Consider the following 15,398-nt stretch of genomic DNA (forward strand, 5'->3'; position numbering starts at 1 on the left):
CCAGGAACAGCTCTTGAGATAAGCTAAGTACACTGATAAACAGCTGTACACTGATTATTTTAACTAAATATTTTAAATATTCACATGGATTAAGATTAAAAATCTAAAATCTCGTTATATGCATTAGATTGTGTTTGAGTATGTCGAAAACACTGATTCATATTCCAGCACTTGTCCTTTTACTAATCAGACCGACGTTTGCCCTGGAGCTCTTCATTAGCACCCGGTTTCAGCACTGCTCCATGATTCCCACATCATCTATCAGTTTATGTGACCAGAACCGACACCAGTGGCTCGACATGACTTTCAATTTGGCCCTCGTTCGCTCTGCACACCTCCCGTCTTCTTCATCTCTAATAGCGCTCCTTCCCTTCTTTGCCTTTTATCAGCCTGTCTCTGTCAGTCCTCATTCTAGCTGCCAATCTGTGATTATTCCCACATTTCAGAGCTGCCTCCATCGCACTTTCCATGCACTTGTTTTTAGCTATATTTATCTGTTCAGTTCTCTCTATTCTGTTCTCTTTTTCTCCTTCCTCACTATTGTTGCTTTTTAGTTCCTCTTTTTTCTTAAAGCTTTGACACTAGAGAGCATAATAAAATCACCATCCTCACTTTTTAGGCTCTGTTTAGTTCATGTTCTCTGTTTGCCTTTTATCTCTCGCATGTCGCTGGTTTCCCCTCCGCTCCTCTCCAATTCTTTACTTTGTCTATCTCTGTTTTATTTTTTTATGTTTTCTATGCCTCTTTCTTCTCTTCTTCACTGCTCATCTCTGCTGTTAAATATTTGATTGTGAGCACACTGAGATGACACCACCGTTCCCCGCTGCAGCCGAGGGTGTTTAGATCTCAAAGCAGAGGATGGAAAAAGAAACATGAGGCACTTTCAAACCTCCATTTGAGCTTTTTCTGTGTCATTTAATCTTGTTTTGCAGTGTCAGAGCGACCAATCAGAGGTGTTCTTAATATTATATATCAAGAAAGGCAGAGTCCCAGAACATATCAGAGGCATTCGGCCACCGAGGACATTTAATTTAGGCAGAACAGTTGTTGACGTAGCTTCTTCTGAGACAATTTGCACAAGCTATTAAGCTACTGCGTAGGCACTACAAATTAGCCACGAAAAAAAATTGCACATTTAGCAGAGCAGGTGCAAAAACAAAGTGCTCTCTCAATTATGGATGATCAAAATATTTGGAAGAAATTCAAAATCAGTGTCGGGTTGTTTAAAGAAAAGCACAAAGTATAACTTTTCTTCTTTCCCCCCCCCCCTCCCCACTTTGTGTGGGCTTCAAAGAAGCTGCTTATAGCTAAATGTGCAAAGGAGCAAACACTTCGGGGGAAACGAACGAACAAGACAGAGAAAAACAAACCAGTGATGCATGCAAATGTGACAGTAAAAAGCACAGGGAGACATATCAGGGAACCATAAAGAGCAGGATGCAAGCCTAAGGCTGGCAGCCAAGTTAAGCTAAATCACCAACCCAGTGACCCACATATCACAGCCAGCAGTTGGTGCGAAACTCCACACACTAGCTCAGGAAGCTGAGTCACTGCTCCTAACATGAAAGCTAATGGTTCAGATACTGGCATCCCGTTCATCCATCCTGGAGTGAAATTGACATGCAAAAACCAAATAATAAGGAAATTAACGAGCGCTAAAGTACCCAAATTAAAAATGCTGGGTTTAATTTTATATGGTGTGGTTTTATGACACCCACCTTTAAATTTCCCACATGCCACAATGCTTGAATTCACAGTGATCTTTAAAACTACTTCAATAGAAAGTAGTCACTTCCTTGAGGACGAGTTGCTTTTCTGTTTTCAAAAATAAACATTTCCGTCCTTTTACCAACACACAATTTTAAAAAACCCTCACCGTATTTTAGCGCCTGCAGAAATCTGAGACGAGAACGCCTCAAAACCGCAGCAGATCTAAGAAATCCAAATGTGCATGGCTTAATATCACAAAGGAGGGCAACGGAGTTTGTGCCGACTTTGTTTTGATCTGATAAACCAGCACTTGAACAAAAACTGCAATCATTACTATAAAAGCTCTGGAAAGGTTAAATACTTTCTACTAAAGAGTGAATTCCTGATCATTTATGAACCTGAAAAAACCAGACATCATTTAAAGCATTCCTACTGACAGACAGTGCGCTTTCTGGGGATCTTAGGGTGCCATGATCTTCATGTAAACAACCCAGACACAACTAAGACCGCTGTGTGAAGTTCTAGTGAGTAGGTGGCTGCAGCTGGTTTAGGTCTGACCTGGAGTGTGTAAGCTCATGTGATGCAGACTAAACAGTAGGAGAGAGGGAGGGAGGTCAGGGTGTCAGCTCTCAGCTGGCTTACAGGAAAAAGAAACCGGGTCACTTCACGTCGACAGATCTGCTGGAATGTGAATAATCCTGAATAAGCCGGCAGTTGTGATTTTGACTGTGAAGTATAAATTAATGGCAGAGAAAACCCTGTGGTAGTGCCTGTGTCTGTGAAGTGCTGCAAAAAGAAAAATTCAGCATTTAAATATTTTAAGATTCATTTTTCATCATTTTTAATGTGTTTTTTGTGGCCTTTTGTGGTTTGTATTGCAATACCAACAACACCAGCTTTTTCAGCTCAGAGAGCTGATCAGCTGTGCGCCTGTCACACATCCCTTACTGTGCAAACCCTTCTCTCTCGCTGCCTTTGTGCTCTGCTTCCACCCTTCTCCTGATAAAACTTCAGTATGCTCGCTGCGACTTGCAGATGTTATCCTGCTTTTACCAATTCTCTCAGCTGTAACCGTCTCTCTTGGGTTTTCTTCCATTCCGTCACTCTCTCTCCCACCTTATCTGCTTTTTCCCCCCCAACCTTTTCAACTGTTTTCCCCTTTGCTTCCCTCTCAGCCCATGATGCAACAATGACTGGTCGGCTTAATTGTCTGTATGGATAAATCATATGACAGCTGTTGGACGGGGGAACTATTCAGCCACGTGAGAAAACCACGCAGACATTGGCTTCACCGGCAGGAAAGAAATTCTGGACAAGTAACTGTAGTGAAAACCATCCCCTGAAATTGCATTTATAAGCTGATAACAGCAATATGTGCCCAGAAACTGCATTTAATTATTCAGAGAAAAAAAGGAATTATACTCTGGGTGGTTTGTAAATTAGCTGTTAAACTGCCAGATTTTGCAGCGGCATTCTGCATAATATGCACTGGAGTACAAAGACAGGAGAGAAAATGGCACATATCAGGGCTAAAGGTCCCATTTTAGCTAATCAAAGTGCCACTAATTGGCACAATTATAGACACAGGACAAGAGAAAACTATGAGCGGAAGAAAAAGAACCAAGGAGAAGAAGGAGAGTCCTTTAAGGTTGCAAAGAAATTAGCTGCATATGTAGTTTATGCAACATAGCATCTATTAAGTTAAATATACTCTAACTGGCAAACAGATCAGTTCACATGTTTATGGAGGAAGCCTCTGAAGGAAGAGGGCTCACATGTGCAGGACAATGCAGACTTAAGTTCATATCCATTTCTGGTCACTTTGTGCAATCTTACAAAAACTGCCATGAGCCTGAAGTGCTGCTGGCTTCATCGCTCTCCGGTGTGTCACTGCAGGAATGGGAGTAATGATCTCAGGTGGAGCAAAATGACGATCACAGAGCAACAGGGGCCCGAGCCGGAGTGATGAGAAAGCAAACAGGGTGATGTGAAGACGGCGCACCAACAAATCTCTTTTTAATACCCGACAATCGCGTTGTTTCTTCCTCCAACAATAATTTACAAACAACCCAACGTTGACTTCTCATAGGTCGGCTCATTAGATACAGTCACTACCGAGCGATTACCGTGAAAAAAAGAAAACAAAAAGGTGAAACAACGTCTGTTCTTCGGCTGACCACACAATCATGGTTTGCTGTGCACACAGACACTCCTTTACTCACAGGCAGACAGCAATTATGACTTCATCCTCTCTACTCGAGTCATCTGCAGGGCAGACGAGCCGATTCAATCCAAAACTGATACTGAAAGAAGCTGCCGCACAGACTGTAATCACAGCCTGCCCTGCATCAAAGAGACCCTGCTTTAGGCTATTTACTTCACCTTTTCACTAAACCCTTGAAATATCACTCACTGCTGTCTTTGTTTGGAATTCAGAGCGACGCCTGGAGCGCTAATAACCCAAAACGACGTCTCAGCAACAAATGAATGGAATCAGAAACCGAATGAATTGTTACGGATTTGGTAGTCCGAGCGGACTTCCCCTACCTTAGGCCTCTCTCAAACACGCTTTTGTTTCCGTGTGTTTGCGCACACATTCACATGAGATTTCATTTACTTTGTTTGGGAAATTCTGAATGCATGGCTGTATAATAAAGACCAATTTAAAGCTGGAATTACGCCTGTTATTTTTTTTTAGAGAAGAAAATGGGCTCTTGGTGTCATGGCGTCCCTGGAGAGCAGAGAAGTTTTGAGAGAGAAAAAAAATTCAAACAGAAATTTGAGATGATTGGGCAAAGAGAAATGAGATGTAACAAACTACAGAGAGTGACGGGTTTTCCTTTGAGCCTTGAGATTGCTGTTGGGGTTACACACAAAAGCACACCCTGTTGTGAAATCAAATAAGACCCACAGGGCTCAGCGAACTAAAAGGGAGGGAGATTATAAGCCTGTTGTCACAACACACCCTTTCCCTTCCTGGCAGGTGTGTGTTCATACGTGTAAGTGTCCGTGATGTGAGTCTAAGTGAGCTTTTAACGTTCAAAGCGTTACTGTTTAGACTGTGACGGGGGAGCCTGTCTCTTCTCTTTTGGCGTGCACATGCAGACAGTGGGAGAGAGTTCAGAGATCAAAGAAAACAATCACAAGCAATCTGTTTACCCAATCAAAACCAAAAAACCTGCAAAAGAGTATTTTAAACTACTCTTTTACTTCCTGTGTGCGCCACATGTCTGCTCTGCCACAGCAATTTGAAACACCGTTAGCTCATGATACACTTCTACAGCCGGAAAAAAGCCAAATCACTGAAAAATATAACAAAATCAACCCAACGCATCCATCACTAACATCTGACTGCTTTGTTAAAAAACACCTTCTCTGTCTTTCTGAAATAACGCAAGACTCCTCTCCGGCTTCAAGCATCGCTAACGAAAGCACTTCAATTTAAAAAGAAGAAGAAAAAAAACACTAGAAATTGCACACTCAAACCGCTGAGACACTAATGCTTTCAGTACTGAGTACTGAATAATGAATGTTTCAGAACACGTGGACTCCTTCCAGTGGTACTCAAACTAATTTTCACCCTGTTTGCTGCCAAAGAAAGTGTGTCAGATTTGCAATCTCAGAAGAGTGACACAACAAACTGAAATTCTTACAACACCATGAAGGTATTACGACACCGCCACATTAGTTTAGTTCAGTGGTTTCCTTTTTTTTTTTAATATCAGGCATTTTTTGTAGGTAGGTCATCTAAGGCAGCGGTCCCCAACCCCTGGGCCTCGGACCGGTACCGGTCCGTGAGTCGTTTGGTACCGGGCCGCGAGAGTTGAGCGTTATTTTGTTATCGTTTTGATCGTTAACTCAGTTTTCCTGGGTCTTTTCACGTGTGTTATGAATAAATCTTCTTTTTTCAGTACCGGTACTAGTTTTATTTTGTTGCATTTATCCGCGACACCTTAAAGGCCGGTCCGTGAAAATATTGTCGGGCATAAACCGGTCCATGGCGCAAAAAAGGTTGGGGACCGCTGATCTAAGGAATGTGAATATGAACTCTGAGTAGTCTCCACTACTACTATTACTGCTGGATTATGTTCATAATGTGTAAATAGTCACCAAAAAGTCGTTACTTACGATCCAGGCCGTTGATGTACTTCATGGATATCTCACAATGTCCCCACACGGCACTGACGATGGGATACAGTTTCTTTCCTTTCAGTCCTCTAAATGCCACTCCTAGATACTGTCCATCCACCATAAAACTTAAGGTCCCTTCGTCCATGTCCAGTATCACTAGCAGAGAGTCCGGAAGGGTGAACGACTCCTCCGGCTCCAGGAAACAAGGGTAAGAGGGCAGTGAGCTGTGCGCCCTGTTCTTACTGTCGTGGTAGAGCCTATTACGTCCCAGATCCCAGCCCCAGGACTCGCAGTCTGACCCCACTAACGCTGTGTAGCCAACAGAATGTAAAGGAGCTTCGGAGGTTGCTACTCCGACCACAGCGTGGGTGCCTCGCTGCCGGACAGGCCAGTTGATCTTCCATACATGGAGTCCCCTCGTGTATCCAACCCGCCCCCGGATGCAGTCCGTGCTCTGAGCGACAGGGTGGCGATGAAAAGTTAACTTGTCGTCCTCTTTGATGAAGATGTTAAGCGACCGGTCATCGGCGTTCCACGCGTGACGGAGTTGAGTCTCCAGTCCAGCGCACGGCATGTCCAGTAGGAGATCCAGCCTGGGAGGTTTGAAGAAATCCGGGCCCCTTAGCTCAGGGTGCTGCCGACGATGAGTCAGGGGTCGGTAGGATGGGGAGCCACCGCTTTCCCCGCGACCATCTACTGATTTAATGCTGCCAGAGATCTTTTGGCCCATGGCTGCGGTGCAATGACTGACAGAAGGAAGAGGAAGGAAGAGGGGAAGGAGTCGCCGCTGCAGGTGGGTTCTTGCACGGAGCCTGACGTTACCTCATCAATGCAGTGAAGCTGAGGAGTGTGTTTCTAACTGGAGAGTGGTAAAGGGAGATGAAGGTGTACGAGAGACCTGTGTGATCTGGTTTCATGCCACAGATTTCTTCAGAAACACAGAGTCGCTGTCACTCCTGTTGAGAGAAGCACAAGAGGAAAAACACATAAATAAAAACAGAGATAGCAGATATCAAAAAAAGAAAGAAAATGTAGAGGAGCTGAAAGAGAAGCACAGTGATGGCAACGGGTGTCAAAACTTATTGTTTCACAGATTTTGTGTGGCTTTGATTTCAGAGAAATACACAATGAACAGGACAATTACTGGCACAAATACCCATGTATTTCCTCTGACTCATCATGCATCCTACCAAGAAAGTCATGCGCCTGTGCCAGCACAGGTATGTTACTTTGCAAACATTGCCCAGTTGTGCAACATAGCCCAGATCTGAACCTACCACACTCTCATTTTGTTAATGCAAATTTAATGGGTATTGCCTGAGTTTGCAAAAATATCAACAGCAGGCAAACGGAACGCACAAGGTAATAATTTATCTCCAATCCTCTGTGTGACGGAGTTGAAAACTTCAGCTAGTCTGCATGCCGAGGCGTTTGGTAAAATATGATGAAACATGGCTCTAGTTCTGTCTTTGACGCTCGTGTGTGTGACACGTAAAACAAGAGCGAGCTGTAACCACAGTTAATACTTTCATTTTTAGGAAACAGTTTTCGTTTTCATTGGTAAAAATCAGTTTCCACTGTAGACGCTTTAAGTTTTAGTTTAGTTTTTAGTTAGTTTCTTGTTATTTCACTTCCACTTTGGGAATCCAAAGCATTAATTTCTCTCACTCTGGTCACCTCATTATAACATTCCTGTGATATTTCTATTTGATTTACGCACATCTAAATAAATTGGAACTTGGACATCTAAATAGACAAAATATTAACTTGTTAATTTTAGTAATTATTTTTTAAAGTTGTTGCAGTAAACAAATTGAAACCCTTATTTCAGGCTGCGAAGCTGCTACAAAGACACGATTTCTCGTTGTCACACGCACACAGGCAGGTTCGGTGCACTTCAACCAACGTAATGATCTCTTCCTGGAACGACAGCTTCAGCTTCCTGTTCACAGGAAAACAGCCACACTTCATGCAAACAGGGAAGTGAATCACACAGCTCCCTGCATGTCTGCTGCTTGTATTTACCTCATCCTGAATAAGCCACAAAGTGACTGTCTGTGTGTGTGTGTGTTAAATTTACTGACGCTTCTTCTGGTAAGAGTGTCTCACACTTCAATATGAGTGATTCACACCTTATTTACCTGTCAACACTGCACTGTGTTACAAAAAAAATGCGAAAGCACAAAAGGCAGCTACCGAAGATCTAACCTCGTTCTGCTATTGACAATACAAACTGCTATTTACAGTTTACATGAGAAGCTGCTCTGCTACTGTATCAAAATTTCTAAATAGGGTCTATTGTCTCATTTTTTTATTCAAACTAGTTACTTAAGCCGAAAAAAAAATAACATTGAGTTAAAAAATATTGCAATAAAGTACATTTTTACAAAAGCTTCTCAAACTCTGTTTTTTTTTTTGTACTGTAGATTAAGATTGGGGACTGAATGGCAAAATAAAGGTTAACAATAGCAAAAAAAGTAAGGTATAACTAAAAACAATGGTGAAAAACTCATAGTCTGTGGACAGGGCTTACCCTCAGCCATCACAGCTGAAATGCCTCACCCCAACCCTAATTCAAACCTTTTAACTCCACACAGGATCAGTTCAAATGTCGTCGTCATTTTCCCCCAAAGTCCTCACACCCGAGCCCTAAAGCTGGTCCTTGCTGGTCCGTGCTGTGGAATAAAGATATTCCACAGCACGAATACAAGCGTCTCATTTTGACCACGTGCATTTTCCAGTTCTCTCTCTTGCTCTCTTTCTTTTTCCCCTCTCCGTGAAGGTCATGGCACCTACCAGCCACACCAGCCAATGTATGCCACTACTCAGTTCACTCCTCAGCATGAAACGACTCAGCGCTCGGACACACACACACACACACACACACACACACACACACACACACACACACACACACACGGACAGAGCACAGACAGCTGCCTCAGTGTGTGTCATCACTGCTGGCAGGTGGGTCAAGGGTGGACGCTGCATGGAAGATTTCAACAGTCATCACCGCCAAACCTCAGCCAAGGAAAACAAATTCGTATGCTCTCTCAGCGTCTTTATACATGTGTCTCAGCTGGTTCAGTCTGGCACGGCGCGTGGCATTACGGGGCCGTCATCAAGGAGGCACTTGACCTCTGACCTCCATATCGTCACGGTCACCGTTGCATAGTAACCTCGCAAGAAGCTGGTGGTGGGCTGGCATACTGCTGCGAGTAGCAGCAACATGCTTCCACCATCTGTTGTTTACTTTCCCTCCCTCCATCTTCCTCTTCTCCTGCTACTGGCTCCTTTAAGACTGCACTCATCCCTTCATGCAGTCAGAGTTAAGCAGGTATGGAGTGGACAGCAGCTGACGTAGAGCTACGCACGTGCCAAATACACACACATGCAAAAGAAGGCAGGTTTTTTTCTAATAACTCCATGATTATTGTTTTCTTGGTCAATTAATCATTTGATCTATAATGTCACAAGATAGTACGTGTTTGTGCACCGCCACTATTGTGGTAGGAGATATCAATTTACTTTTACAAGTTTAAATTAGGGGTTTGATTAGCTTTAATATGGAAGGAATATGCAAAGGTAGGATAGGATAGGGAGGATCAGAAGAGAGACTAGAAAAAAAAACGAAGAACAAAAAGCTAAAAAAAGACGATCGGCAAAGTCGTCTTTAAGATATGACACAAAGAGAAAAAACTATAGAAATCTGAAATTCCACTAACAGCGAGGAGAAAAGTTGGGAAAGAATGAGATAAGAAGGCAGGTAGAGGGCAGTGCAGCTGGTGTGGGCTGGCTTCATCTGGCTTCTCCTGCTGTACCACTAACAAGCTGCAGCCACCTGGAAGCTCGGGGGAGGTGTGTGTGTCTGTAAGTATGTAACATTGTATTAGAGGCGTGCACTGTGTGTGCGAGTGCGTGCGAGTGTGTCGGCCTGTCTCACGGACTGCGTTTCATTTGAAACTGACCAGCAAGCTCTGACTGGGCAGACAGGCTTTGAAGTCACTCACACAGACACACGCATGCAGGGACAGCTCACACACAGGGAAAGGAAACTGCCGAGGAACCTCTCACTCATACTGCACCACCCTCTGAGAACAGACTAGAAACGTCTGTGGGCTTTTCCACAAAAATTACGCCAAGAACCCTGAGCGCTGTGTTTAAATATAAAACTGTGATTAACAGAAACCGAGTTGTCCCGAGTCTTCAGCATAGTCTTCAATGCGGCGGTGTTTACTGTGAGTGTGCACTTGCTTGGCAGTTAATCAAGGACTTTTAAAGAAACGACGCAGAAGTTTACAAAGGATAACGGCTAATAGCTTCCTGATTATCGGTTCATTCATGAATGTCTAGCCTGAGAGTCACAGCCACCTTTAGACAGCGACAGCAGAAGAAATCATATGTATTATCGTATTATTATATTCTTTGGAAATCTACTTACTCACCTGCCTTGCCACAAACACCACTTATATCTGTCTGTTTAATATAAGGAGTGTAATCAGCAGCTGGTTAGTTCAATAGTTTTTTTCTTTTCTTTTCTAACTATGCAGGCTGCTCGCTGTAATTTTCTATCAGGGGCGTTTTCAATCTTAATTTACTTCATCTGCAAGAAAGCAAATTAGCCTATTTGCCAAAATGCCAATTTAAGACATTCTCATTCATTTAGTGCAAAAGGGTTATGACATGCAATAAAGCCAGACTCAACTTCAGTCAAACAGATGCATTCGTTTAAACACAATGAGCAGTGAGCTGAAAGTTCACGTGTCTGTTTCAGTTACTGAACAAGAAATTCAGCAGCTTCCTCCTGACATATTGAGGTGTCTGTTTTTCCCTCTGAAGGAATGTCAATGGGTTGGCTTCAAGAAAAAAAGAAAAACAGTTAAAATATCTATTAATTATTCTTTAGTGTCAAATTCACCACGCAGCGCCACAGAAGTCTATCAGGAAATAATGTAAAGCTTTGGAGCAGGCAAACAAACTTGTGTCTCGTGATTTTGTTCTGCTCAACCCTGCTTTGCCTTTTTGTTCGAGGCCCAAATGTGAACCTTGCCTGTCACTCCAAATTACTGCAACTTTGCATCATTCTCGTGACGTCTGAAAATGAATCACAAAATGGTCACTTCTTCCACTTTCCACTCCTGGGAGGACATCTGGGCACCACAGCGTACAAAACCAGCACTCACACACAATCCCAAACACACATTTATAACATACAGCATCTCTTCATAGCAACAGCTGTACCCACTAGATTAAACAAACTACCATCCTCTCTACATTGCTGACATTCATTCCTACTGAGGGAATCCCTGGGTAGATGAAGATGCCAGAGCCAGACATAAACTGTACCGTCTGGCTCCTAACATGATGTCAAAATACAGACAGAGACAGTGGACTGGGATTTTAAACTCCTCCAGCTGATGACACCTCTGGACTTATTAGGCTTCAGCAGAAAGAGACGTTACCACTCTCTATCGCAGTCACCCTTTGTAGGTTTGACCCTCTCGCTGTCCTGTCTCTTCACACAGCTGTTTTCAACAGCTTTCCTGTATTTGCTACACTCTCCTTAAATTCTCTCTCAGCTCTCATTCCCGCTGCCTCACCCATTTGTCTCTGCTACCCTCTTTCTGCCTTCCAGTGCCACTAAATCCAGGGAGACTAGCAGAACTGACACCCTATCAGTTTGTAATGGCGTTTAGCGTGTGGCATTGCAATGCAAGCTCAGCAAGCAGAAAAAGCACAGGTTGCAAAACTCCGGACATAGCTGCATACTATTGCACATGCTCACTGTCTCAAACACTCTCTCACAGATACAATGACACATGTACCGTGAAAGTTAATGGCTGCCTTTTTCCTTTTCCCACTTTTTTTTTTACTCCATCTCTGATGCATTGCTCTTGATGGATTCCCACTCGCTCTCCTTCTTTGTTCCATCAGTGTGTTAACTCTTTACAGAGTTAACTTTACAGAGACGCTGTCTGGAACCACGTTCCCTAATGAATCATGTTCCATCTCCTACATCTTCCTGCTAGGTTCACATTAATGTGCTCTGCTCTTTCACCTTAATATTAAACAGAATCACGGGTGACTTAGGAACTGAAACTGATCTACTTTCCAGCATTATGAAACTCTAAGATGCAGAGGATGCTGTCTGCTTCTAAGCTGCTATGCTTCTTCCATGCCTGTCGCAACACCTTAAAAATCCATGGCGCCCTAAGGGAAGACCATTAGTGCCACAGTGATTGAGCACCCCTTTATGGACAGCTATGCAGAACCTATTCACCCCTCTCTCGCAGACATATGGACACATGTGTCCACACACAGACACGGCCTTGGCAATGCCATACATAAAGCTTTCTGGGGCAGCTGTGGCAGATTCACAACCCCAGCAGTAAAGAAACTGCATCAAAGTCTGTGTGAATTTGACGCACTGCTGCTGCCTCGGTCACTTAGCTGAGCCGCTTCCACTAGTGTGATGAAACGTGTCACACCCACACAAGTGAAAGCACAACCCAGGAATTTTTGAAAACATATATACTTATATACCTTGTATGATGTAATGATGTTGAAAACTCTGAATCACAGATAATCTGTTTATACAACTATAAAACACTGGGGAGTTTTTTGGAGCTAAAAGTTTATTAATTAGTCAACCTGCAAAACGCGCATTTAGAATTCTAATAAAAGGAAAAACCCATAGCAGCATGTTAACATACTGACATGCTGACGTACAGGAGTGATGTTACCTTTTTAGCCACACTAACTAAAAATTGGCTTCTGGGCTTTAAAAGTGACATCAGTGCTCAAGCGGCTGGCATGTGTATTCTTTTTACTGACCAGCAGGAGGCGACACTACTGACTGCAAACAAAGCTCAGCACTACAGAAGCATTATGGGAAAATGACCTCCAGCTCCCACGATCTGTGAAGCCATTACACTCTTTGCTGATGACCTGATGGCTAGGTTGAACTCTTAATGCACACCCCAATTAGTCAAAAAGGACAATAATGCAATGCACGCTTTAGGGTGGGCCTATCATTGTGACCAGCTCAAGGCTTGAATTAATAATTGATGTCTGGAGGACGTCTAGTTGCATCTCTTAGATGCAGTTTATGGCTAACCATTTTTGCTAAGCAACATTTGGTAATGAGGATAAACCTCAAAATTCAGCTGATAACAATGGGACTGTCATGAAATAAAAACATTGGCTGAATTACATTTTTTGATCTAATGATGGCAACCAAAGCTTCATGGCATTTCACTCAGTTGTTTATGCCATCTGAGTTAGGCAAACGTGCTGGACCAACATCCTGACATTTCCATCTGATCAGCATCGTGTAACAACTTGTTATATTTGAGATTTAGACACCTGGACTGGCAAAACCAAAATAATGGAAACTGTATGTTTTAGGATTCAGACACAGCTCACATGCTGCTCTGCTCGGATATCTGATTGAGAAAAGCGCACACACACACACACACACACACACACACACACACACACACACACACACACACAGTGAGAGAGAATGAGAGGGACACAGCATGACACTGAGAACCCTCCCCACTTCTCTTAGTTTTTAAGAAGAGAAAGACAAAAAAGGAATTACAAAATCAACAAAAGGTATCAGAAAATGTTAAATAGCAGCGGCTGCAAAGGAGTAAAGCTGCATGGATCTGCATCTGAGTGAAATAAAGAGAGCTTAAGGGAGCAAAAAACAATGGAAGGGTTGGAGCAGAGAGAAAACAGCGGTCAGCAGCTGACAAAACAAAACGATAAAGTCAGAAAGGAGAGCTGCTATCTCTCTATCCCAGAATGGACTACACAAATACGCCCTCCTGCCCCAATCCATAGACTAAACACAACAGTGACAGAAATGCTACTGCGGAGCGAGCACTCAGGTGCTCACAAATATATAGACAAACAATAGTGTTTAAAAATAGAAAGCAGGATCTATCTTATTGCATGTGAGCAGGGGGGAAATCCAGAGGTAGTTTATCTGAGAACTCGCAACTGTCTCTCTCCCAAACAAAAGCTGCCCCCCCTCCCCACACACACACACACACACACGCGCAAGCAGACACACAAATACACATACACACACAGGGGTATCCCAGCTGACCAGCTGAGACCTCGAGACCATTAAGAGAATTAAAAGCGACAGAAGGTGAGCAAGAAGAGGGAGAGCCGGAGGGAGGAGAGGCTCAGTGTGAAGCAGCATCCAAAAGAGAAGGAAATGTTTCCAGCAAAAGCAGCAATGCGTAGGCTCATCACCGTCTCTCGTAAACATGATGAAAAATGAATCATACTAACAGCGACTTTTAACCTACATCGTCTATCCCTGTATGAACTGTCACAAAGAGCACTTCATCGCTCTAAGGCTGCTGTTTCTTCCACAAGTACACACACTCCTGAAATAGCAACAATCTCCCTCAGCGGGATATTTGAGCAAAGACACACTTCACCTTGTAGACATCAGATCAGATCAAGCTGCTTACGGGAAATCTCCAGTGACTCTTCTCACAGCTCAGTGCGCGTAGCTGTTCAGCCTGAGTCCATGTTCAAATCCGAAAGGCAGGCGAAAAACAAGCTGAAACTCCTCCAGCCAGTCGCCGGCAGCCAGAAAACCCAAGAAGACAGGAGGAAGAAGAAGCAGCAGCCGGCAAGTCGGACAGACAGAAAGAGAGCGAGAGAGAGAGAGAGACTTCTTTCCTCAGAGCTTCCCACCTCTCTCCCTCTTGCCTCCTCCTCCTCCTCCCTCCCTTGTTCCCTCCCTCTTTTCTCTCCCTGGAGCTTATCTGTCCTGAGGCTATCACTTCTTTTCTTACCCCCCACCTTCCCCCAACTCACTTGTGCTCGAACTCCGACAAGCGTTTCCAAGGCAGCACCGTCACGATTTCCTCCGCCGCAACTCGCAGCTCCGCGCGGACTTTTAGCACCACTCCAGTTTCAGTTCCACTTCAGCCTTTCCGAGAGGAGAGCTGGGGGTGGGGTGGGGGAGCGGGAGAGAGGCCTGAAAGCCGATCCGTTGATCTAATCAAGCAAAGTTACCAACAGCAACCAGACCAGCAGGCAGCTGAGAGAAACACCCGGTACACCCCCACGACTCCCCACTTCTCACAAAGAGCTCACACAGAGCCAACCAACCACACCAACCCCCGCCCCGACTGCTGGAGCCACACACAGACACATATGTTCACGTACACGTCCACCCCGACACGTGCACAAGCGGATCGTGTGCACATTTCAGGCGATAAGGTGAGAAAGGCAGGTCGTGTCCTACGTGCACTGGTACGTGGAAAGCTACAGTTAAACACACGAGGACGACATTCTTGCAAAAGATATTAAGCAAAAGATCTTAAAAAAAGGTTAAAAGAATAAATAATTGTTTTCACAGTATTTGATTACTGTAGCTGAGTACCAAGTGTTCCTTTTTGTCCACTTTCCATGTGTGCAATTAGCACATTAGATTCAGTGCTGTCTGGGTGATGACCCCCGCTCTCTTTTGTTCTGCTCTATTACACTCTGTGCCGGCTGCTCTTTCCTGTTGTCACCTCCTT

At 43.9% G+C, this 15,398-nt stretch overlaps 1 protein-coding gene across 10 annotated transcripts in view; it reads right to left on the reverse strand.

Moving 5' to 3' along the window:
* LOC146553815 (SPRY domain-containing SOCS box protein 4-like) overlaps positions 1–15,398 on the reverse strand; it is an 87,419-nt gene that overhangs the window by 30,176 nt on the left and 41,845 nt on the right. For 7 of the 10 annotated variants that reach the window (XM_085255138.1, XM_085255132.1, XM_085255137.1 and 4 more), the window contains one exon: positions 5,839–6,797. In XM_085255138.1, the coding sequence (XP_085111264.1) occupies positions 5,839–6,571 (733 nt within the window). In that variant the 5' untranslated portion in view covers positions 6,572–6,797. Of the gene's footprint in view, positions 1–5,838; positions 6,798–14,303; positions 14,504–14,688; positions 14,908–15,398 lie in introns of those variants that run through there. The other 3 variants (XM_085255136.1, XM_085255135.1, XM_085255133.1) reach the window with 3 other exon arrangements.

Source organism: Mchenga conophoros, linkage group LG18 (genome assembly GCF_057382185.1).
Source record: "Mchenga conophoros isolate Kocher_MC1m ecotype Shallow Benthic linkage group LG18, M_conophoros_male_GT1.1, whole genome shotgun sequence".
In the NCBI taxonomy this organism is placed as follows: domain Eukaryota; kingdom Metazoa; phylum Chordata; class Actinopteri; order Cichliformes; family Cichlidae; genus Mchenga; species Mchenga conophoros.